Genomic DNA, 22,074 nt, shown 5'->3' on the forward strand with positions numbered 1-22,074 from the left:
TTGAAGGATCAGAAGAAAGGACCATAGAAGATGAAGGCGGAGAGGAGGGGTGAGGAAATGGAAAGCCAGTCGTGGCAGAAAGGCCAGGATGGAGTGAGGAAACATAAGTAGATCCTTGTGGCTGAAGCAAGCACCAGATGTGCATAGCAGGGCAGCTGGTGGGGAGGAAGGGTATCAGCGGGGACCCAGTCTGGGGAGGGAGAGAGGAAAGGGACCAGAGCACCAAGGGCCTGGGATGCCATGGACAGCACGGCAAACTTTATCCTAAAGGTGATGGGAAGCCACGCAGGTATTAATCAGTAGAGTGAAGAGAGCAGATGTTTAGAAAAGGCCTTTACGGAAGCAGCGTGGAGGCTGGAGTGGAGGGAGATGGGCAGAGCAGATACATTTGTACTGGAACCCAGGAATGACATAATAAAAGTTTGAATAAGGTGCTATTTCTTGTTCTGTATTAGACAGAAGTCGGTTTTAATCCCAATACCTCCTGGGATTAGCTGTGTGACCTAAGGCAAGTCACCTTACCTCTCCCCATATGCAAGATGGCTTTTTGGGGACTTAGCTAGAAAAGTTGTGAGGATTGAGTGTAAAGTGCTTGGTATGGTGCATAGAGCACAGTAATCATGAAAAAATGGTGTCTCTGTTCTTGTTCTTATGCTGCCATCCTGATCTGGACAGTCGCCCTAAAAGAAGGCACTGAAGCAGGGAATTGGGTGCAGGAAATTTATGCAGGAGGTGATCCCAGAAAGCACAGGTGGCTGAGAAAAGTGAGGTAGGGAGAGAGGAATGCCAACAAGGGATGAAGGCAGATTCACTTGAGGCTCTCAGGGGAACTGTGGAGAACACAACTCCACAAACTGTCCCTTCAGGGGCACCTGGGTGGCTCAGTTGGTTAAGAGTCTGCCTTCAGCTCAGGTCATAGTCTTGGGGTTCTGGGATCGAGCCCTGCATTGGGCTCCCTGCTCAGCGGAGAGTCTGCTTCTCTCTCACCCTACAATCTTCTGTTTTTTTTTTGTTTGTTTGTTTGTTTTTTGTTGTTGTTGTTTTTTGTTTTTTAACACAACTGTTACTCCAAGAGACTGGAAAGCTGGGGGTGTTTAGCCACCAAACTCATCTCTAATTGGCTGAGGGTTGCCTCTACAGATCTTATATATCCTGTACTTCCAGGTAGCTCTGTGCACAGACTGAATAAGCTTCTGTGGCCCCACTGGTGTTGGGGGTCCCAAGCCCTCAGGAAGTCCCAAGCAGCAGAGACAGACATTTGCAGTAGAGGTTATCACAGTGTATCCCGAAGTGTCCTCTGAAGCTCAGGTAGATTCAAAGTGGGGACTTGGATAGAGCATCCTATCTGCTGCAGTGGAGTGAGGGAACAGTGAAGAAGGTATATAGAAAACGGAATCGATAGATCTTGGTGAGTTGAGGAAAGAAATAGGGTAGAGTCTTCAAATGAAGTGTATTTTGGGTTTCATCTATAAACTGCAGTCCTATTTATTGAGTTTAAAACAATTGCCACGGGGGTAGTCTGTGTGTGTTTTTTTTTGGGGGGGGGTGGTAATGGTGGCCGGGAAAGGAGGAGGATGATTTTCATTTGGACACACTGAGCCCAAAGTGCCCACAATATAGCCGCATACCATAGTGGGTAGGCAAATGGAATTTCCCTAATTCACATTAAACTATGTGGGTTTCACTCTGACATGTTGACATGTCTTTTACAAGTTTTGTGGGAGCAAATCCTGTACTCTGATAATGAGTAAAGACTTTTGCGGGCAGCCCGGGTGGCTCAGCAGTTGAGAGCCGCCTTCAGCCCAGGGCCCGATCCTGGGTCTCCAGGATCGAGTCCCATGTCGGATCCCTGCATGGAGCCTGCTTTTCCCTCTGCCTGTGTCTCTGCCTCTCTCTCTCTCTCTCTCTCTCTCTCTCTCTCTCTGCCTCTCATGAATAAATAAATACTTTTTTTTTTTTTTAAAAGGACTTTGGCCCACCGGGGGGAAAAGGCACATTTAATCTGGTGGTTTAAGTGATAGCTTTTAAAACAGCCCAGTGTCTCTTTCTACCTGCTGTTCTCTTATTAGGTGACTTTGAACCTGTTGGTGAATTCCATTGCAGATTATTTTCCTCTGAAGAAAGAGAATAATAGATGCTCTCTTGAGTTATTGCATAGCTGTTGAAAACTAGACAGCATTTTCAAAGCCCTTCTGAGTTGTTGGAAAGCACAGTGCCCCATCGAGCATTGTATTACCTTGCTTCAGTTTGCTCTTAAAACTTACAGCATTCCAATTATCCTGTTGTTACTGAATTCGATACTAAAGCGAATATGCTTGTTTTCGAAAATGGAATTTTTAGATGATAAAACCTTATATGTGCCAAGTGAGATAAGCCAGATAGTTAGCTAATTATGGCCTGGAACTCATCCTGATTATATATATTTTTTTCTCTCCACGTGCATATATATTTGTATTGAAGATATGCATCCTGTTTTCACTCTATTTCAGAATGCATTTTTCAATAGATGTGGAAACCACTTACATTTTAATTTTCTGAAGTGGTTTCTTTGATGGATATTTTATTATAGGAAGTGTAGGACATTCAAGTCAATGGGGCTAGATATAAAAATATGAAATAGGTAAAGTCTGGCTTAAGCTTTCTCCTTCAAGGTGAACTCCTACATTCCCAAGGGCTTTCCCATGTCCCAGCGCTCACTGCCAAAGTGCCCGAGGGTTGTTGGCCTCCACCTCCAAAAACCCAGGTGTTGGTGGGACGGTCACAGATCTCTAAGGTTTGTGAACTGGCCTGTGATGTTTACTTTAGCTGTACTTGTTTGTATACTCTCGAGTATACTCGAGCTTCTGGATTACACATTGAAAGTGGGAGAAGTAGAGGAAGCAAACCAGTAGCAGGACAAGGCCAGACATCCTGAATCTGTCATCTTCCTTAGTGGTGGGACTGCACTGATAGTTATGGTAGAGACTGGCTTTCAAAAAAGGTAAGGAAAGAGGAAGATGGAATGTAGCAAGTGTTACCATGGGCTAGGCATTGACTGAAGTACTCTGTTCATTTAATTTAATAAAGCAGCACATTTTCTTAGGACTGTGCTTGAAAGTCAACATTTCTAGAAAAAAGCATAAAGCTTCTTTTATCCAACTCCCATTTCTCCGAGAGTTCCTGCTGTTGGCCCTTAAAGACCTACTCCTTCTCCTTCCCTTCCTTTTTTTTTTTTTAAATTTTTATTTATTTATGATAGTCACACACACAGAGAGAGAGAGAGAGAGGCAGAGACACAGGCAGAGGGAGAAGCAGGCTCCATGCACTGGGAGCCCGACGTGGGATTTGATCCCGGGTCTCCAGGATCACGCCCTGGGCCAAAGGCAGGCGCTAAACCGCTGCACCACCCAGGGATCCCTCCCTTCCTTTTTTGTTTAAACAATTTTAAGGACTGAATTGTATATCTGATTTTTTTTAAGTTCCAAGCAAAAATAAGGTTTCTAATGGTCATTACTCTAAGGGAAAAATATGACAGTGACATCATAGAGGTTTTGACAACTGATTTTTTGGGGGTAATGAAATAGTTTGTAGCTGCAAAATAAAGTAATGACAATGACATTATTTTACTTTTGAAGGGCATAAGCAGGCAAACATATTCAGAGATTGGATGCTTTTAGACTGCAGCGTGGGATTATTCATTCTTTATTTTGCTTCGTTATTCACTCTGCATTTGATGGGACAAGCTCAAGAATAAAGATTTAGATGTCAGAATGGGCATTCTCCCTAGGGGTCTCTCTGCTGGGGGCTGGTCATCATGGCTCTGGAGCTGTCTGGTAACCTAGTCATATCCACAATTTTTTTTTTTTTTTTGAGAACCCAAAGTCTGGGGAGTCCAAGCTTGTCAGGCGCATGCTCAGCTCAGCTCCCTGCAGAAACCACTGAACTCTGTGCAGGCCGTGGGTGGCAAAGCACTTGTGTGTGCCCACCCTGCTGTTCAGCTTGGAGCCACCACTGGTTTCAATTATGACTTCAACAGGCAGCTTTGAGGGCTCCTCTATTCACTACAGTGCCTCACACTCTATAATTAGTAATAAAGGGACACAGGCACTTCACAAATATAAAGGGCTAAACAATAATCAGGCAGCAAAGGCAATGCATCGGGACTTATTCACCTCTGTGTTTCTTTCAAGTTAAACAAAACAAAACAAAAACCTTCTTGTTGCTTCATTTTATTTTCTTGACTTGAATAATCTGGGTTTGAACCTCATTCTGGCCATTGACTAGCTGTATGACTTTGGGCATTTTACCTACCCTTGCTGTGCCCTAGTTTTCTCATTTGTAAATCTCATGGGGGGAAGTTTGAGGCTTAAATGAGATAATTCCTGCGGAGGGCTTTGTGAGGATCTTGGCTCATATTAAAGCTTGCTCAGTAAATGTTAGCCTTCATTATTATCATTTTAATTTCAAATGAAATGAATGGAGTATAAGACATAGACATAGGTCTTTTGAGTGTCTCTTAAAAACCTTCCATAGCAAACATTAAGTTCACACAGACACACAAATAGGTGGGTATAATTAACCCCCTACCTCCACAGGTACCCAGCATTGACAAGGATCAATATTTTATCAGTCTTGCTTCATATAGCCCCGAGTTTTCTCCTAGAATATTTTAAAGCAAATCCCAAGTACGTCATTTCACCCATACATTTGAGCGTATTTTTACTATTAACATCCTAATATGCTAAGAGCTCCTTGAGACTATGTCTCCTTAACCTCGAACCCCAGCTCTTAGGGGAGTTACTGCAGTTAGTAAAAACTCAACAGACGTTTGATTGGTGAATGAACAGCCCAAACAGCTCCCTCTACTTTTTGTAGATGCTCCATAAATATCCGTTGAGTGAATAAATGAGAACAAAAATTTTTATAGAGTGCCTGATGTAAATAGAAATGCACATGATTTCCAAAATAAAGTATTTTTAATACTCAGATGAGGCTTTCCAATACTTGAAAGTTTAATATTGCTGTGAATATTAATAATGCCCAAAGAATTAGCACTTGAAAGAAGGTTTAATTCTGGCACTCAGATTATTTGTGAATGTCTAACTGTAGGCAGCTTCATGGAAAGCAATTAGCAGATTCTTCAAACACATGACAAATCCTTTATTACTGTGCTTATAAGTGACACGGTTTGGTTTACAGAAAACCAAAAGTAATTAAATAACATTGAACTTGGAATCTACCACAGACGCAAGATATACAAGGTATACTTGGCAAGGCAAAAATTCTCAAACACTAGGTTGTTTCAGGTGAAAGATAAATTTCCATTTTAAGTAATTCCCACATTTTTTTTTTTTGTCTTACAGACAGTTCCTTTGGCAATAACTTCCACTTTAGCTTTTATTATATAAAAATATAACAAAATTTCATTATATACAAACATTACATTACACAATGTACAGGTTAAAAACACTAAGAAAATGGCAAGCTGCAAGTGAAATTAAAGTCAATAGCATGATAAAAATTAAATACTGCACACATTTCATAAAAATTACATTAACTACATTTTTGTTTGCAAATACCAAACAGTACCAATGTGATTGGAAATAGCTTCCAACAGCTTCATTTTAAGGCACATCTTGCATATTTATATGTACAACACTGAAACCAGTCAATAACTTAGGGGCTTCTCGGAGTGACCTGTATATGTTGTGAACACATGCAGCGTGGGATTACACATTTTCATTGGCTTCCTTCTTTGGGGACAGGTACCTGCCAGGGGGGGACTGATAGAGGGGTACCCCGATCTCCTGCAAGTCTGGGAGCCTCCCCGGACGGGGAGGGGAGAGCAGAGTGACTGTCCTGTCGTAGTCCCTATGCAGCACTTTCTCATAGACGCTCTGCAGCCCCACCGTCTTGGGCAGCTGGGCCTGGTAGTAATTGTCCCTGCGCAGAGGATCCCGAGGCAGGGACGTGCTCTTACAGAAGGTAGACATCTGGGCTGGCGGGTGAGGTGGGGGATGCGTGTTGGGCCCTCCGCATGACGGGCTCCAGCAGCGGTCAGAGTGGCCCAGGATCTTACACTCCGCGGTACACGCCCACAGTCCTAGCATAAAAGAGAAAGGGAGAGAGCCTGGTGATTATTACTGAGATGGCACACAGCTACGCCTCCCTCTTCAGAACGTCAGGCAGGGTCAGGGCGGGGCTGAAAAGAAAAGCAAGCAGGATGAGGGTGAACGCGGGGATTCAGGATTCGAAACACCGCTTCCTATACAGCCACCTTCTGGTGAAGTCGGCTCAGCTCCTTTTGCCGGAAGCAAGTGAAAACCCCGAGGGGCAGAACTGTCCTCCTCAGGTAGCTAGAGCATCACCCCTGCCTGCACCTAAACAGGATGGGAGTGTTCTTTATTCAAGTGGTGGAGCTGCCTCGATGTGGCATTTTGAAATCAGCCGATCTCGGGGACTGGAAAAAGTGGGGGGGTGGTGGTGGTGGTGGGGGGGTGTTGGCTGGGAACGGAGATGGACAGGAGGGCGGCAAGGGAGGGAGACGAGGAGAGCTGAACTTGGCAGGAAAGAAGAGCCCTCACCGCTCTGCATGTGGTTGATGAGATCCTTTTTCAGAGCGTCCCCGCTGATGTCGGAATCGCTGTCGTTGAAGTCGCTGTCCCCTTTACCGCTGTCTTTGCCGCTGAACTTCTCCGCTTCCCGGCCCGAGATGGTGTTGAAGGAGTGTCCTTTCCAGACCGCCACAGGGGGCGCCGGCTCCTTTCCGAAGCCGGGCGAGGCGCCGTAGGGCTGCAGCAAGGGATGGGGGATGCGGAGCGGGAGGGGGAGAGGAGGGGAGGTGGGGGTTGGACAAGAAACAAACAAGACAGGTGCGACAGGTTAGGCATCTCCGGCGCAGGCACACCCAGGCCCCTCCAGTCCCGTCCCCCAGCCTGTCCGCGGAGCGCGGAGGGGGGCGCCCGGCCGAAGGAAGGCCTCACCTCGGCGTGCGCGCCGCGGAGCCGCTGCTGCCCCTCGAAGTGACAGGAGCTTTCCCCGGTGGCGCTGCCGCCCTCCGAGCCCGGCACTTCGGCCGCGGCGACCGCGGGCGGGGGCGGGTCGGCCGCGGGGCTGCCAAAGGGCGCTTTGCCGCTGCCAGGGAAGGTGAGCACGTCGAACATGTTGGGCCTGGGCCCGGCTCCCCGGGCAGCCTCCTCCGGGGAGCCGGGAGCCGAGGCTCCGCCGCCCGCCGCCCCGGGCCGCTCTTCCCGGCGGGCCCCCCCTTTGCGCACCTCCTTCTTGCGGCGGTTGCAGGTGGTGGCGATGGCGATGATGGCGGCCAGCAGCAGCGTACAGCTCCCGGCCAGCACGATGATGACGATCAGCGGCGTGTCCCACTGCAGCGCCGGCCCCGACGCCGCGAGCCGCGAGCCAGGCGGGCGAGATCGCTCCGGGCCCCCCGCGCTGGCGGGCGCCCCCGGCCCGCGCCCGCCGCCCGCGGTCACCACGAAGCTGACGGTGGCGGTGGTGGAGAGCGGGGGGCGGCCGCCGTCGGACACGACCAGCAGCGCCCGGAACGCGCGGCCCGGCGGCTCCTGCGAGAGGTCGCCTGTGAGCACGATCTCCCCCGTGCGGCGGCCGATGGCGAAGGCTTCTCGCGGCTCCTGCTGCAGCAGCTCGAACGCCAGCTCCCCGTTGGCACCGTCGTCCGCGTCCCGAGCCTGCACGCGCGCCACGGCCGTGTCCCTCGCCGTGCGCCCGGGGACCGCCACTTCCAGGGTCCCGTTGGCCGGCGCCGGGTGCACCAGGACCGGTGCGTGGTCGTTCTGGTCCAGCACCCGCACCTGCACCAGGGCGCTGCTGGAGAGCTGCGGGGAGCCTCCGTCGCTCGCCTGGATGCGCACGTCGAGCTGGCGCAGCGTCTCATAGTCGAAGCTGCGCAGCGCGTAGATGGCCCCGGTGGCCGGGTCCACCGACACGTAGGTGGACACCGAGCCCCCGGCGCGGCCCACTTCTGCCTCCAGCAGCCGGTAGGTGACCTGGCCGTTGCGGCCCAGGTCCGGGTCCCGCGCGGCCACCGTGGCCAGGTAGGCGCCGGGCGGGTTGTTCTCACGCACCGACACCTCGTAGACTGGCCGCGTGAAGAGCGGCGCGTTGTCGTTCTCGTCGCTCACGCGCACGGTGTAGGGCCGCACGGTGCGTAGCGGGGGCGCGCCGCGGTCCTCGGCCACCAGCGTCAGGTTGTACTCGGCGATGCGCTCGCGGTCCAGCGACGCCGCGGTCACCACCAGGTAGCTGCCCGCGTAGGCCGGCTGCAGCCGGAAGTGCTCGTGCCCGTAGAGGGCGCAGCGCACCTGCCCGTTGGCGCCCGAGTCCCTGTCCGAGGTGCTGACCAGCGCCACCAGGCTCTCGCGCGCCGCCCCCTCTGGCACCAGGGAGACGGCGCCCGCCTCCGGCGTCCCGGGCCCGGTGGGCGAGGTCGCGTCCGCACCCCCGAGAGCGGCGGCGGCGGCGGCGGCGGCCGCGGCGAAGGGAGAGGCGGCAGGTGCGCCCGGGGCGGCCAGCGGGGTGATGGTGATGTCCGGAGCGTTGTCGTTGACGTCGCGGATGCGCACGATGACCTTGCAGGTGGAGGCCCGGGGCCCGGGGCCGCGGTCCTGGGCGCGCACGTCCAGCTCGTAGGTGTCCTGGCGCTCGTAGTCCACGGGTCCCGCCAGGGTGAGGCGGCCGGAGCGCGGGTCCAGGCGGAAGAGGCGGCGCGCCTCGGGCGGGGTGCGGGCCCCGAAGGCGAACACCACGTCGCCGTTGGGGCCCTCGTCGGGGTCCGCCGCGTCCAGGTCGAGCAGCAGCGAGCCCACGGGCGCGTCCTCCGCCAGCTCCACTTCGGCCACGGCGCCCTGCGGGAAGGCCGGGCTGTGGTCGTTGGCGTCCAGCACCCGCACGCTGAGGGCGGCCGTGGCGGAGCGCGGCGGGCGGCCGCCGTCCTGGGCCACCAGCTCCAGGCTGTAGGCGGCCTGGCTCTCGCGGTCCAGCTCCTGCAGCAGCACCAGGTCCGCGCACTGGGCGCCGTCCGCGCGCGTCTGCAGTTCCACGCGGAAGGGGCTGTGAGGCTCGGCCAGGCGCACGCTCTGCAGTCCGTTGGCCCCCACGTCCTCGTCCACCGGCACCTCCAGGGGGATGCGCGTGCCCACGGCCGCGCCCTCCGACACCTCCACGGGGATCTGGGCCCGGGGGAAGCGCGGCGCGTGGTCGTTGATGTCCCTCACCTCCACCTCCACGTGCACCAGCCGGAACTGCTCCTGGGAGAAGCTGACCACGTCGAAGGCCAGCACGCACTGTGGCGCTTGGCCGCACAGCCGCTCGCGGTCCAGGCCCGCGTCCCCGACGGTCAGCTGCCCGTCGCCCTCGCGCACCCGGAGCAGCGAGCTGTTGAACTGCTTCATCAGGCGGAAGCTGGCGTCTCCGGACACTTTCATAGGCAGGTCCTCGGCCAGGGTCCCGATGACCGTGCTGGGGGCGTCCTCCTCGAAGGTGCTGTATCGCACTGTCTTGCTCTGGGCCACCGAGAGCACCCAGCAGAGGCTGAAGAGCTGTAAAGGGAGAAGGCAGGGGCTGCCCCCGCGCCCCGCTGGACCCATGCCGCCAGCCCCGAGTGCTAGTCCAAGGCGCTGAGCGATGATTCCTCCCTGGTTCGCGGGTCCCGGGGTGAGTCGCAGGCTCCTAGGAGCACGCTCTCGGCGAGCCCCGTGAGGGAGGTCTGCGGGCTGCAGCGCGAGGTCCCGGCGGGCTCCGGGGACGCGCCGACCCGCCCCCGCCGAGCACCGCTCCCTTCCCTCCCGCGGCTGGAGCTGCGCCGCCGCGCGCCGCCTCCGCTTTTATAGCAGCCGATATGCAAATCGGCAGAGCCGGGCAGCCAATGGCAGCTTCGCCCTCGCGCCGCTCCTACGCCGGCCTCTGACAATCCCTTTAATGTGGAAAGGCTTAGAGGGGAAAACAAGAAAGGAAAATTAGGGAATCTTTTCTTTGTTTCTTTAACTCCTTTCGCCTTTTTTTTTAATTTCCTCCTTTCCTGTCAACGCCCTGAATACAGAGGAGTTGGCACAGGTCGCCCAGAGTCAAAGCAGTGGATGGTTTTGTTAATTGTGTCCGTCCGGAGCCCACTTTTCCAGCTGAGAGCAAACACGCTGGGGTTTCGCCCCAGTAGCTCGGGACCACCCCCCACCCCGCCCACTTTTTTTTTTTTTTTTTTTTTTTTGCCTTTTGTACCTTCGAAGTTTACGATCCTCGCCTTTTTCTCCACCGACTTGCTCAGCCCAGTGAGGTCTTCCTATACAGCCTTCTCTCCCAGCTTCCCAAGGCGCTCGGCAGTACCTTGTCGATTTAGGAAATCCCAAAGACGAGGGGAAATTGATTCTATTCAAAATTGCGTCCGCCAAATTGTGATTTGCTCGTGTGAGCCTCGGCGATCAGGGCTGCCACTTCCCTTTCAGAAAAGAGCTCTGCGATGTGTTAGTATGCATGTCACTGTCCAAATGGCTTTCTTAAGCCCTGGGCCGCTAGCAGGCCAGGAAAAAAAAAAAAAAGTTCCAAATAGGATTTAGCATAAGCTTGAGGAGATTTGGAAAGATTTCAAAGATCAGACTGTATCAAAGGCTTATGAAGCCCTCGTTAGCAGTGGAAATAGAATGGCATGGCAGGCGATCCCATTGGAGGCCCCAATGTCTGTATTATTTCACTGTGACAAGCTAAGGGGAGAGAAAGTTGAACAGTTTCCACAGCGGAGTTGGGCTAACTTGAATATAATGAGCAAACGCCACATGTATCCATTATGTTCCTCTATTCATCCCCAATCACTGCCATAACTCTCCGGCTAAACGGTGATGGGCGCTGAATTCCACACAATACCCGGCTCGTATTAAAGTGCATTTAGAGAACTTTCCCTCCTGATGCCTGGTTCCGCTTATTTAGAGGATTTTCTTTCTGTCCTAATAGGGCTGCTCCGAGAAGCAACACTCATCCCGTTCCAGAAGAACAAAATCACAGCATGACGTTGAAACCTGGCACGAACCTGGGGGAACTTAACCATCTGCCTGCAAACGTGTGGAGCTTCGGTATTGCCAGACTCTGGGCTGGGCGGGTCCCGGCCCCACCCCCACCCCCGGCCAGGCTGGGCGAGGCCCCCCACAGGTAGTCCCCCCACCCTCAGAATCCGAGAAGACCCAGGAGTTGGAGCTCCAAGCAGGGACAAGACGAGTTCTTATTGAAGAGCTTTATGGAGCAGGTTATGCAAATACACACGGAGGAGAGGTAAAAACAAAAGCCACGCACTGGAAGATTTTTTTTTTTTAAAAGGCGATGGATTTGATAAGCAGACTGCATTTGGGGAACGTTCTTCCGAATCCAGATTTTAGTCCTACTGTCAGCATCCATCTGTGTTTTCCTTTTGCTCAAACCCGAGGGAATGCGTCCTGAGGTCTTTTCAGAACACCTTCGGGAGGTTTTCCCGCCCGCCCCCCGAAGTAGGGAGACCACGCAGGGGAGGCGGGGTGGGGCGTGCAGCGGGGGTGGGGGAGAATGAAGTAGGAGCCCTGGAATTGCCAAAGGGGGGAAAAATGCAGCCCCAGCGATCAATAAATAAGAGCTCTTCTGAGATTGGGAAGAGGGCGGGGCTGTGGGTAGCTGGGGGCTTCCCTAGCGCGTGGGTGACTCTGGGTTCCTTTCCCGCCTCCTCCACCTTGCTGCCCTGGTATTGCTAAAAGCAGCGAAGCCAGGTACTGCAGCGGCGCAGGCACTAGGGAAAGGCGACGCCCCCTACAGGAGCGCGATTCCCAGCCTTCTCTTCCACTTTCCCCCCCACCCCGCCCAGCTGCCAATTAATAGCTTGCTCTCTCTGTGCTGCAGCAGAGGGACCTTTCTCAGGGGTATGCACAGCCGAGAGAACTTTCTGTCTTCTGTCCGCGCCTCGCAGCACTCCCACCCCGGCCTGGGGCCTGCAGGTGACCGGTAGCGCTCTTAGGGTCCCGGCCTCCCCCTCATTATGCCCTTCCCGGGGCAGCCCGGACGCGGACAGATTCAGAACCCGGCAGTCGGACAGCGGCCTCCCCGCGGCCGCGGCTGTAACCCCGGGAGGTCAGATCTGCTCGGCGCTGCGCTGCGGAGCCGAGGACGTGGGGAGCGAGCTGGGGAGGGTGGGGGCAGCGGGACCGGAGTCGCAGAGAAAAGGATGCTTTCAGCTGTTCCCGGGAGTAGACAGCTGGCTAGAGCACGGGCGCAAGTGGCTGGAAGCCGGGCCCAGCCTGCGCCCCCTGCGCCCCCGCGCCCCTCCGTTCTGGGCTGGACCCCAAAGGACCCCAGCCGCGCGCTGTTTAAATTTATTTTTGCTCGGCTGGAGAATCAGAACTACCTAATATTTCTACTCCAAGCGCTTCGCGGCATCACGCTCCTGAAATCCGCGAAGGCGTGCTGGGGTGGGGGAGTGGGGGAGCGGGCGCCAGCCAAGCTGGAGGAGGGGTGGAGGGGTGGAGGGGGGGGCGGCCTAAGTGGGCCGTGCAAAGCGTTCTATCCCGGGCGGGGAGACTCGGCCGCTCCGAAGGGACCCGGGCCGCGGCGGCAAAGAGCCCGGGGCTGAGCCGCAGGAGCAGAGCAGCGAGCACGGCCTCCCGAGCCGGCTGCAGAGGTGTGAAGGCACGCGAGCAGAAGGAGCTCCGGCCCCGCCGCCTGCGGCCTCCAGATTATGGAAATAGGATTTAAAATAGCGCATCAGCGCCTACAGCATCTCCCGGGGGATGCAAAGTGTCCTGGGAGGTGGGGTCTGTGGGGATGGGGGAGGTGGGGGGGGAGGAGAGGGAGGGAGGGAGGGAGGGAGGGGGACTCGCCCTCCCCCAGCGCTGATCCAGCCCCTACAAAAGCAGCTCAGATCGACTTGTTATCATACCAAAGGCCCGGGGCTGGCTCAAAGGAGCCCCTTTCTCTAAGGTTTTAGCAACTTCGCCCGCAACTGTCTTGCAATCCTGAGAACAAACACAGGCCCACAATGGCTGGCGTTTTCTCGGAATGCAAATGTTGCGGGCTCCGCAAAGCTGGGTTTCTGGGCCCGAGCCTAATGCCTGCTTTGTGAAACTCGCGTGCAGACTCCGAGATTGACACGGGTGTCACGTGACGGATTAGGGCTGCAGGAAAAGTTTTCAAAGCGGCGACAATGGGGGGCTCAGGCGGATCTGATAGCTCCCACAGTTTAGCGGGAAAGAGAATCAGGATATATTCTCATACGTAATAGGATTATCTTTTCCATTTAAAGTTCTATACAGCATGTAATTTATTTTTAATTAGGATTATATCTATCAGGAAGGGGAACTAGACTTCGCTGGAAAGTGTAATTCTAAGGATGGGTGCGGAGAAGGGTTATTTTTTTTAACCTTTTAACTATTTAAAAAATATTATAAGCCCAGGGCCCATCTCCCCCTCCCCCGCCCCCCTTCAACAGGCTCACTGCATCGGATAAACCTTCTTCCAGGGAGGTTTGCAGCAAGGGCTCCTCCAAGCAGAGAACACAGGCAGCACTTCAGAGGCATCCAATTCATCCTTGTAACGAAAGCATACTTTGTAGAAATCTCAGAATTCCTAAGTCGCTGGGTTTTGCTGGGGTTTGCTCTCTAGAAATGCAGCCAAGCTCTTTTCTACACTCCAAATGCTAACTTGATAATTTTTTTAAAATGCATCTCCCTCTCTGTTATATTGGGCTGTCAGTACTGGCATTGAGACTTTTAAACTTTGGTACCCACAGAACAGCATCCTCCATAGCCCTGATTCAAACTCAGCAGGCAGCCAGTGAGGCAGTTTGGGGGTGAAGGTAAATGTTGTTTAAACATTGATTTTTGGATTGATCCCAGTACTAGATGCTCACAAACCCTGGACCAAGTCCAGGTCTTGGGTTCCTCATTTTTGTGTGTGTTCTGTGTGTCAGGATGCTTTGGAATTCCACCCTCACCTGATAAGAAACAAAACTTGGCTGTTGGCTACAGGCTCTGAATCATGCTGCTTGGGTTCAAATCTTTGACCATTGAATTGCTGTGCGACCCTGGGCAAATTACTTGATCTCTCTGTAAAGGGGGCTATTAATAATAATACCTTGTAAAGTTGACTTGTGTAAGGTAATACAGTGTCAGGTGCTTAGGAAGCCCTGAGCTCATGTTAATTACCATTTCCTTTTAAAGCGCAAGGAAGAGACATCAGAAGCCATGTCATCTAAACCTTTTAGTTCCCAGGTGACATATTTAATCAGAAAGACAAAAAACAAAACAAAACAAAACAAAACAAAACAACAACTCTCCTGTTTCCTTTTTGCTTCTTTGCTTTCATTACAACTATCTTACTTACCCCTTTTTTCCTCCCACTCTTCGGGAAACAATTAGATATAGTTGTAGGTTTATGGATTCACAAGGGAAGGAAAAAAATGGTCATGTGAGAGTTCAAGTAACTTTTCTGCTTTCATGTCATTTCAAAATCTTTTGGTACCTTACTCTCTGGTTGAGATCAGATGATGGCAAAAAGCAGTTCCCAGTAGACTTTTTCACCACCCATTTCCGTAAAAGCCATGTATCATGACTGAAACCACCTACAAGACAAATATTTAGTAGACAGCAACTTGCTATTCTGGGGGAGCGAGAACATTCCAGAAGACTTTCACTCTTAGGATGCTCAGGGGTACCAGGTGATTTTCTGTGACTTACACGGAGCCAGTGTGTGACTCTGTGCTTCTCTTCAACTTTAGTCTATTAGGGCTGCCACAAACTGCCTGGTTTACAACAGAAATTTATATTCTCACAGTTCTGGAGACTGGAAGTCCAACATCAAGGTGTCGGCAGGGTCCTTCTGAGGGCTGTGAGGGAGAATCTGTTCTATGCTTCTCTCCTCACTTTATTTAAAAGAAAAGAAAAGGAGGAGAAGGAGGGGAAGGAGAAGGAGAAAGGAGAAGGAGAAGTAGAAGAAAAAGAAGGAGAAGAAATCAGTGACTTTGCTTGCCAGTCCTGAGGCAGGAAAACTAGAAGAGGAAGGACACCACAATCAGGTGTGAGGATTGCTGTGATAAAGGCCTACCCAGCAGCCCATCCCAGGTGGGTGCCCACAGTCTTTAGGGGGGTGGAATATCTGCACACACGTCACATGTCAAGAACAGTGGTGCCGGTATGCATTGCATGCCTTCTTGAACCCAGAGGAAGGGGGCCCAATTGTGCTAAGGAGTAGAGATGCTCAGGGAAATTTTCCTGCAGGAGGTAACATTTGAGCTGAATTTTGAAGGATGAGCAGACATTATCTGGGGGTAGAGAGAGAGGGAGGTGTGGAGATGAAAAGGGCATTCCCTCCTGAAGGAACAGCTCAATGGCATGAAGATCCTAGGCCTGGAGGAGGGACCTTGGGATGAAGAAAGCCAGAGTGAGCAGGCTGGTGCTTCATACACCACGTTGAGGAATTCCAGTTCTATCCTTGGGCAATGGGGTTGAAGGAGGTCATTCTGAAATCACAGGTTCACCAGGGTAAACAGAGGGCGAAAGAGGGGCAGGGCAGAGAAGTGAACAAAGCCTAAACAGGTAGACTCTATTCTAGGAGGAAGGTGAAGGGCAATTGTCTGAAGTGACTGGTTTGGGAACAGTGACTAGCTAGTTAGTGGTCTAGCTGAATCCCAAGAGACTCAAGTCGGAGAGGCGTACACTGAGATGACACTTGCTGTCTGTGGGCCCAGCCAGAGGATTCATCCTCTGGAGAATGCAGGTCCTCTTGGGAACTTCCTCTTGGATGTCTGGTTCCAAGGAGAGTTCAAGCAGACAGTAGGGTTTTCTTTTTGCTCAGAAAGCTGAGGCTTCTCTGGGTTCAGCCAGGAGCAGGTCCAGAGTCCCCACAGTATATCTTCTGTTGGGTATCTGTTCAAGACAAATAGTGGGGAGGGGGGGCAGGGGTGGAGGTGAGGGCAGTGAGGAGCTGTGTGTTCCAAAGCTGCCTGTAGCCTGGGGTTGTGGACAGAGAGCCAATGTTCCCCTTATCATCCAAGGATTTAGTGTGTGTGGAGGGAGGAATGGTGGGGGCGATTAAGAATTTCCCTGGAGTGTTTTGTTTGAAAAGTATAGGATATAGGATGTAGCCTGGGCTCCTGGACCTCGCTTATGGTTCCTAGGCACTCTGAGGCAAAATTAGAACCAAATTACACAGTTCATGGTGGAAGAAGAGAGGTTGTAGATAACCAAAGGAGCCCTCAGTGAGGATTCAAAGAGCCACAAATCTCTGCTCAAACCATGCTCAGGAGTTCTGTAGTTAAATAAATTGGATGGATTAATTGCTTTCAGAGCCTAAAACATGCGGTTGCAAATTTGGGGTTTTGTTATTAATAAATCCCACATGATTCAAAAGAAATTAAGGCAAGAAGCTAGAGTCTTTTCAAGGGGAAGAGAATTTTAATCATTGGTTGGTCTTTTTTTTTTTTTTCCCCTTTCCTCAAAGTTATTGTTCTGTAAGTGCTGAAGACTTCTGACTCAGGCTTTCCTTTGGATCTGATGGCTTGAACTCGCCTTCTCCAAGTGGGTCACAATCCGCTTTTGAAATGGAAATGAAGTCTGCATGGCAAGCTCACCCTCGGAGCCCTGGGACCCGGGCCCAGCCAGGGCACAGCAGAGCCTGGTGCTATAAATTTCTCCGTAGATCTGAGAGCAGTTTTAGGCCATTGATCTCATGTCATCCAGAATCGAGATGGAGTGACGGCTGATAAACTGCACGGTGACAGGCTGCGGCCTTGGAAGAAAAAAGTCTAGATGCAGGATAAAAAAAAAAAAAAAAAAAAGGAGCTGATGGATTAGTTATCAGCCTCCCGATTCTCCTCACCCTGGATTATTTCTGAACACTTTGGAGGCATTTATTTTCAGGTAATTTTACAGTTGTCTTTTTGTCCTTCAGAGGTGCTTTGGTCTATGAAACCACTCAGGGAATTGAGATGAAATCATTTTTATATGGATTGCTCGACAGCCCCCTGGAAGTCCCCGAAGCCCTGCTCTTAGGCCCAAACCCTTAGGAAACTTTTACCTGCAGTGCAGGGAACTGTGGATGCAAATAACAATCAGTATTAATGCTAATTCATGATTCTTCAGCAGCACAATCCAGCCTACTGTTCTCAAGGTGCTACTTGCTGTAATAAGAGCCAAATGAGGAAGGAGGCACATCGGTGGGGGTGGGAATAGAAGGGGGAAATGCTCCATGGTCAATATTTAAATGGATATCTTCCCTCCGAACTTTCTGATCCTCTCCTGGCTCCAGCGCCTCTGTCCAAAGGGCAGCGTGAATCACATGTTATTCCAGGAAGGCCTGGGCACTTCGGAAAGATTTTGAGTAGGTAAGGTGAGAGGGCCAAGGAGATTAGGGGAGTGTGGTGGATCATTTGTGTTCAGGGATGAATAAAGGTTGAATTCTTGCTGCCCTGGCTCCAAGCTCCCGCTTTGGTGTCCAGTGTGGGAACCCGAGATGGCGAAGAATGGGCTGCTCCATGCATTGAACGGAGAGCCCTCTCGGGCATGGCAGGCCGTTTGTAGGGCATCAATCTTGCTTTGCTTTGCCTGGGGAGCCTTGTATAGAGGCCCATGGTCTCAGGGGACTGAGAAGAAGGTTAAATGGAGGGATCAGAGCCCCCACAGGGAAAAATAATGTGACAAGCTGTCAGAACATGGCGACTGGGTGACTCCTGTTCCCTCAGTGGCCAGGGGGCCCTGCCAGCCTTGCATCCTTCAGGGCCGGGAGCTGAGAGGAGGGAACAATACAGGATGTATGGTGGATTATACACCTTTCCATCAAACCTCGGTGGAGGCTTTCACTGGACTTCTGGAAAAGGAGGAGTGGAGTGGCTTTTAGCAGGAGTGGACTGTTGTGAGTAGACTATTTTGGAGGGAGAATCTCCATATGGCTTCCATATGGGAGCCATGGAATCTCTGGGAATTAGGAAGGCTGCTCTTGGAGATCATCTGTGGAGGTAGGCCTCCAGGAAGAAATTCAGGGGTGATAGCAAAGTATACCTTATCAAAATCTGGGATAGGAGTTCCTTTACTTAGGATAATTGTGTCAGTCAGGATGGGCCGGGTTATGCCTCAGTAACAAACAACCCTCAAATCTTAGTAACTTAAAACAGCAAATGTGTTTCTTGCTTACTCTGCCTGTGGCCATCACAGGTAGGCTGGGGGGACATGCTGTATGCTGTCCTCACTTGGGGACCTAGATAGAGTAGCCATCATCTAGAACTTTCTCCTTGTTTTGGCCGAAGGAAGAGGGAATGTAGCAAATTGCTCATTGGCTCTTAAAAGTTTCCACCCACATAGGACAGACTTCACTTCTGCTTACATTTCTTTGTCCATTTCAAAGTCCTAGTAATGTAGTGCAAAGCTCCTTCTACTTCATCATTAGAAGGCAGGCTTGCGGGAACAAAGCTGGACAAAATCCTTAGGCTGAGTGCCAGGGCATGTGCTCTGGGCTTGCCTCCCCTTCTCAGGTCTTGGATAAATTATTACTTTTTTTTTCTTTGCAGCAGGAAAATAGCAGTTGGGGAAATGCTGGTCAAAGGCATATGTGCCTCTAAATTCAAGGAAGGTCAGAAATAAATTAGAAGTGTCCTCATGTGACACATTCCTTAAAGTATAGGCTAAATTACAGCTTCAGACTAATTAGTGAGGAAATCCCCCAAGAGTGAAAGATTGAGTATTGGTAATGGGATTACATGTCCTCTCACTTGTGCTTGGGGGAAAACTTGCATAAAGTATCTTCATTAATCACAGTCCTAATGGCTTTTACTTTTACCATCATCAACCAACTACCAGGATCAAAAACATTTTACTAAGCAACTTTCAGAGTGTGGAACTATGCATTGCTTTACAATGGAGTTAAATTCTCTCTCTCTGCCTTTTAGGAGTTTAAAAAAAAAACTTTTTAAAAAAGTTATATTTATTTATTTGAGAGAGAGTGAGAGAGCACAAGCGAGGAGGGGAGGGGGAAGCAGGCTCTTCAGGAGCAGGGAGCCCCACATGGGTCTCCATCCCAGGACCCCGGGATCATGACCCAAGCCAAAGGCAGACCCAACTGCACCATCCAGGGGCCCCTTAGGAGTTTATAATCACGTGGATGGAAGTACTAAGGGCAACTAAACAAATACTGAGAACAACATGAATATGAATATTGACATCTGGGAAGCCTGGAGAAGAAATTTTTTTTTGCAGGGTAATCAAGAGAGAAGGGATCATGAACAGTATTTAGGAAGAACTGAACCAGGACAATTGAGTTCATCAGTGTGTGTGTTGTCTACAGTGCTAGGCATCGGGGTAAACACTAGGACTCCCTAGGACATTTTGGTCACCGGGGAAGGCACGACACCATCACACAACTTCAGTGTATTGTGGATAATGATAAACAGTGATACACTTAGTGATAAATTCCCGGGAGAGAAGATCAGCTTTGGAGAGCTCACTTAAGAAGGGGGCAGATGGCTCGGCAAACTCCTTGTGAGAAGGAGGGGGGGCTATTTTAGGCCAAGCCTTGGACTTGGGAGTAAACGTAGGGCAGGGATAATTGCCACTGTGTACTTCCAAGGCTCTATTTATAACCATCAATATCCAAAAGACTTGGAGACTAGAATATCTCCCATTAGAGATGAAATATAATATAATATTTACTTTTTTTGAAGTTGGCAAGGTATAAATAACACATACAATAATGTAATATTTTAATAAATAATTTAGAAAGCTTGAGGAGACACAAGATACCATGCAGGTATCCTCAACAGCCAAATCTGTTGAATGAAGTGGATGATTCTTAACCTTCACCTGTCTCAGAGTTGAGGGAAGGGTTCCTTGATACAAAGGGTGCAGAGGAGCTCTTTGGGAGCTATAAAACAGTGAGCACAGTAAGCCTTAGGGCTGATGGGCATGCTTGCACTAAAGGGACACCAACCAGTTTGTGACAAGCGTAGAGGGCAGGAGATAAGGAAGGAGGGAGAGCAGCTTGCAGCAACTGCTGAAGCGCAAGAGCAGGACTAGATCTGAAGTCCACGGAAAGTTTTCAGCACCTGTAATCCCAGAGGTGGGGGCCATGGTAAAGGGAAGAAGGGTATACGTCTTCTCAGCTGGAGTGGGAGAGGTGGCTGGAGGCTGGACATGAGTCAGAGAGGAGGTTGTTTAGTGCTTTATCCTCAGTGCCTGGCGTAAAGCACTCCCCAATAAATATGTGTTGGAATGAATGAATGAATGAATGAATGAAATAGTATCTCTTTCAATTGTACCGGGGACATGATATTGATCTCTATGTCTGCACATATACAGGAGGCTCCTGGTTAATTTTAGTAAGTATGAGTCTGAACAGGTGGTTGGGGCAGACTCAGTGTCCAAGATTTGGCTCAGCACAGACATTCTAAGGCCCATGGAGCCAAGGTAGGAGGGGGCCGCACCTTGGTCAGCACTACTAGAAAGTCAAGATGCCAGAAATGCGATGCCCCCCTTCCAGACCGTCCTGTCTGCTCCTGGTTCCATTCCTGGAAACCTTTGGCCCCTCTTCCCCGAGAGCCCGGAGACTGATCCCAGTTTCCTGAAGCAGGGTTGGCTTTCACCTCTGCTTGACTCTGGGCTGCTCAAGGCAGCATCAGCGCCTGGCCTTCGTGGACTCTTTCTTCTTCATCAGGGTCTTTAAGGCATCACCCTTTCCCTGCCTTCAGCTCTCCTGATGCCAGACCCAGCTCAGAGGTGATTTCAGTTCATTCACAGATAAGCTCATATTACATGTCATTGATCACAATTGCATTCACATGTTAAATTCTGCATCTAGGAGAAAGGGCCATGGTCCTAGGACACCTCTTGGGAAGTTTGTTACTTATCACGCATCCTTTTAATATGTCCCAGATGGCTCTCCTTATGTCCTGTCCTGCCCTTTAGGTATTTCAAAGGCTTGGAAGATAGCCCTTTGCTGAGAATAATAGCAGCAGTATTTCTAGTAATGATTAGTGGTGTTGAACGCTTGATTCTTGCCACACGTTGTGTCAGGCAGTTCACTTAATTTAATTTTTTCAACAGCTCTGTAAAGTAAGTGTTATGACCGTTTTTAAAGAAACTGAGGCTCAGATAAATTAAATAGTGTCTGGCAGGGCTCCTGGCTGGTTACTGGCAAGGAAAAATTGACTTCTGACTTTTCAGGCTCTGACTCCTACCCTACATCAGGTTTCTTCCACTGGGGCCTGGATGATTAAAATAGCTTCTGAAGTAAGCCTGCTGCTGGAACACATAGCACCTTTGTGTGCATTAGAAAAAGGCTCCCTTTTTCCTGGATGGATGCAGTCCTGTACCAGGGCACGTTGACTTGGCAAGCAGAGCACAGGATGGAATTCAGTTCCATGTGGCTACCTCAGTCAGGAGAACTTATGCAGTGAACAGCCTGCACAACTGGGCGTGGTGACCCCAGAGGGGAGCTGTCTCCTTGCTGCTCATGTTCCTCCCCTTTCAAAACATTCTCATCCAGGATGATTAGGCATTGACTCTATTATTGCTGGATTGTAGGAAGTTGGGGAGGTTGCTGGCCAGCGGCTAAGGTGGCACCTGGGAGCTCAGAGCAGTGCATTTTTACCAAGCAGGGTGGCAGTATTTTAGTATTTTTACAAGTGGCACTGCTTTCCTGCTGTGTGTGAGCTGGGTATTAACTCAGCTTGTCCCACTCAGGAACCCTCCACAGATCGAGATCCAGTTCTGTTGATCAATGGTGTCTGGATATTTCCCACTTAGCAATCATCAATTTCTATTGACAAGGATCTTAACAGAAATGATTGTTTCAGAATAGGCTTAAATTTAGGTGTGGTTATTATCAGAGCCGATTTCAGGCTATTTGCAGACTTGCCTCCGGGGCGCTCAAGATGTCCAGCTCTTTCCCAAATATTTCACTCCCTCATGCTCCCCTCCACGGGCCCCCAACAGGAGGAAACCCAGCCTGAGGTTAAGGCCTAAAGGATCCACAGAGACTTGTAAATGGGCTACAGGGTAGAGGAGATGCACGGATGTTAAACCTGGTAATATTAACACAGATGTTAAACTTGGTCACATTTATCTGTCTATGAAG

General features: G+C 50.9%; 1 protein-coding gene and 1 long non-coding RNA gene across 5 annotated transcripts in view; one reads left to right on the plus strand and one right to left on the minus strand.

The window, feature by feature from the left end:
* LOC125752138 (uncharacterized) overlaps window positions 1-11,378 on the plus strand; it is a 41,036-nt gene extending 29,658 nt beyond the window's left edge. The window contains exons 1-2 of one of the 2 annotated variants that reach the window (XR_007404922.1): window positions 8,464-8,589; window positions 10,954-11,378. This is a non-coding gene — a long non-coding RNA (uncharacterized LOC125752138). Of the gene's footprint in view, window positions 1-8,463; window positions 8,590-10,953 lie in introns of those variants that run through there. The other variant, XR_007404923.1, reaches the window with a different exon arrangement.
* Window positions 5,116-9,807, minus strand: LOC112678812 (protocadherin-8). Of its 3 annotated transcripts, XR_007404921.1 has the most exons (4): window positions 7,254-9,807; window positions 6,963-7,113; window positions 6,564-6,771; window positions 5,943-6,082 (listed from the first exon to the last, which is right to left on the minus strand). XR_007404921.1 is itself a non-coding variant. In XM_025478136.3 (3 exons), the coding sequence occupies exons 1-3, from the start codon at window positions 9,597-9,599 to the stop codon at window positions 5,709-5,711; spliced, it is 2,928 nt and encodes a 975-aa protein (XP_025333921.3). In that variant the 5' UTR covers window positions 9,600-9,807; the 3' UTR covers window positions 5,116-5,708. The 3 variants fall into 3 exon arrangements, 2 of the variants coding, with proteins under 2 accessions (XP_025333921.3, XP_025333920.3); XM_025478136.3 differs by lacking the exon at window positions 6,963-7,113 and having other exon boundaries at window positions 5,116-6,082; XM_025478135.3 differs by having other exon boundaries at window positions 5,116-6,082; window positions 6,963-9,807.
* Window positions 11,379-22,074: the final 10,696 nt, after the last annotated feature.

Source organism: Canis lupus, chromosome 22 (assembly GCF_003254725.2).
Source record: "Canis lupus dingo isolate Sandy chromosome 22, ASM325472v2, whole genome shotgun sequence".
Lineage (NCBI taxonomy): Eukaryota > Metazoa > Chordata > Mammalia > Carnivora > Canidae > Canis > Canis lupus.

What these genes read in the sequence shown, in the direction of transcription:
- LOC112678812 (XM_025478135.3), bottom strand. Translation starts at nt 9,599, where the DNA reads ATGGGTCCAGCGGGGCGCGGGGGCAGCCCCTGCCTTCTCCCTTTACAG. An exon ending in TCCGCGGCGCGCACGCCGAG is followed by an intron (nt 6,772 to 6,962) that starts GTGAGGCCTTCC and finishes CCCTTGCTGCAG; the next exon opens with CCCTACGGCGCCTCGCCCGG. An exon ending in CATCAACCACATGCAGAGCG is followed by an intron (nt 6,083 to 6,563) that starts GTGAGGGCTCTT and finishes CTTTTATGCTAG; the next exon opens with GACTGTGGGCGTGTACCGCG.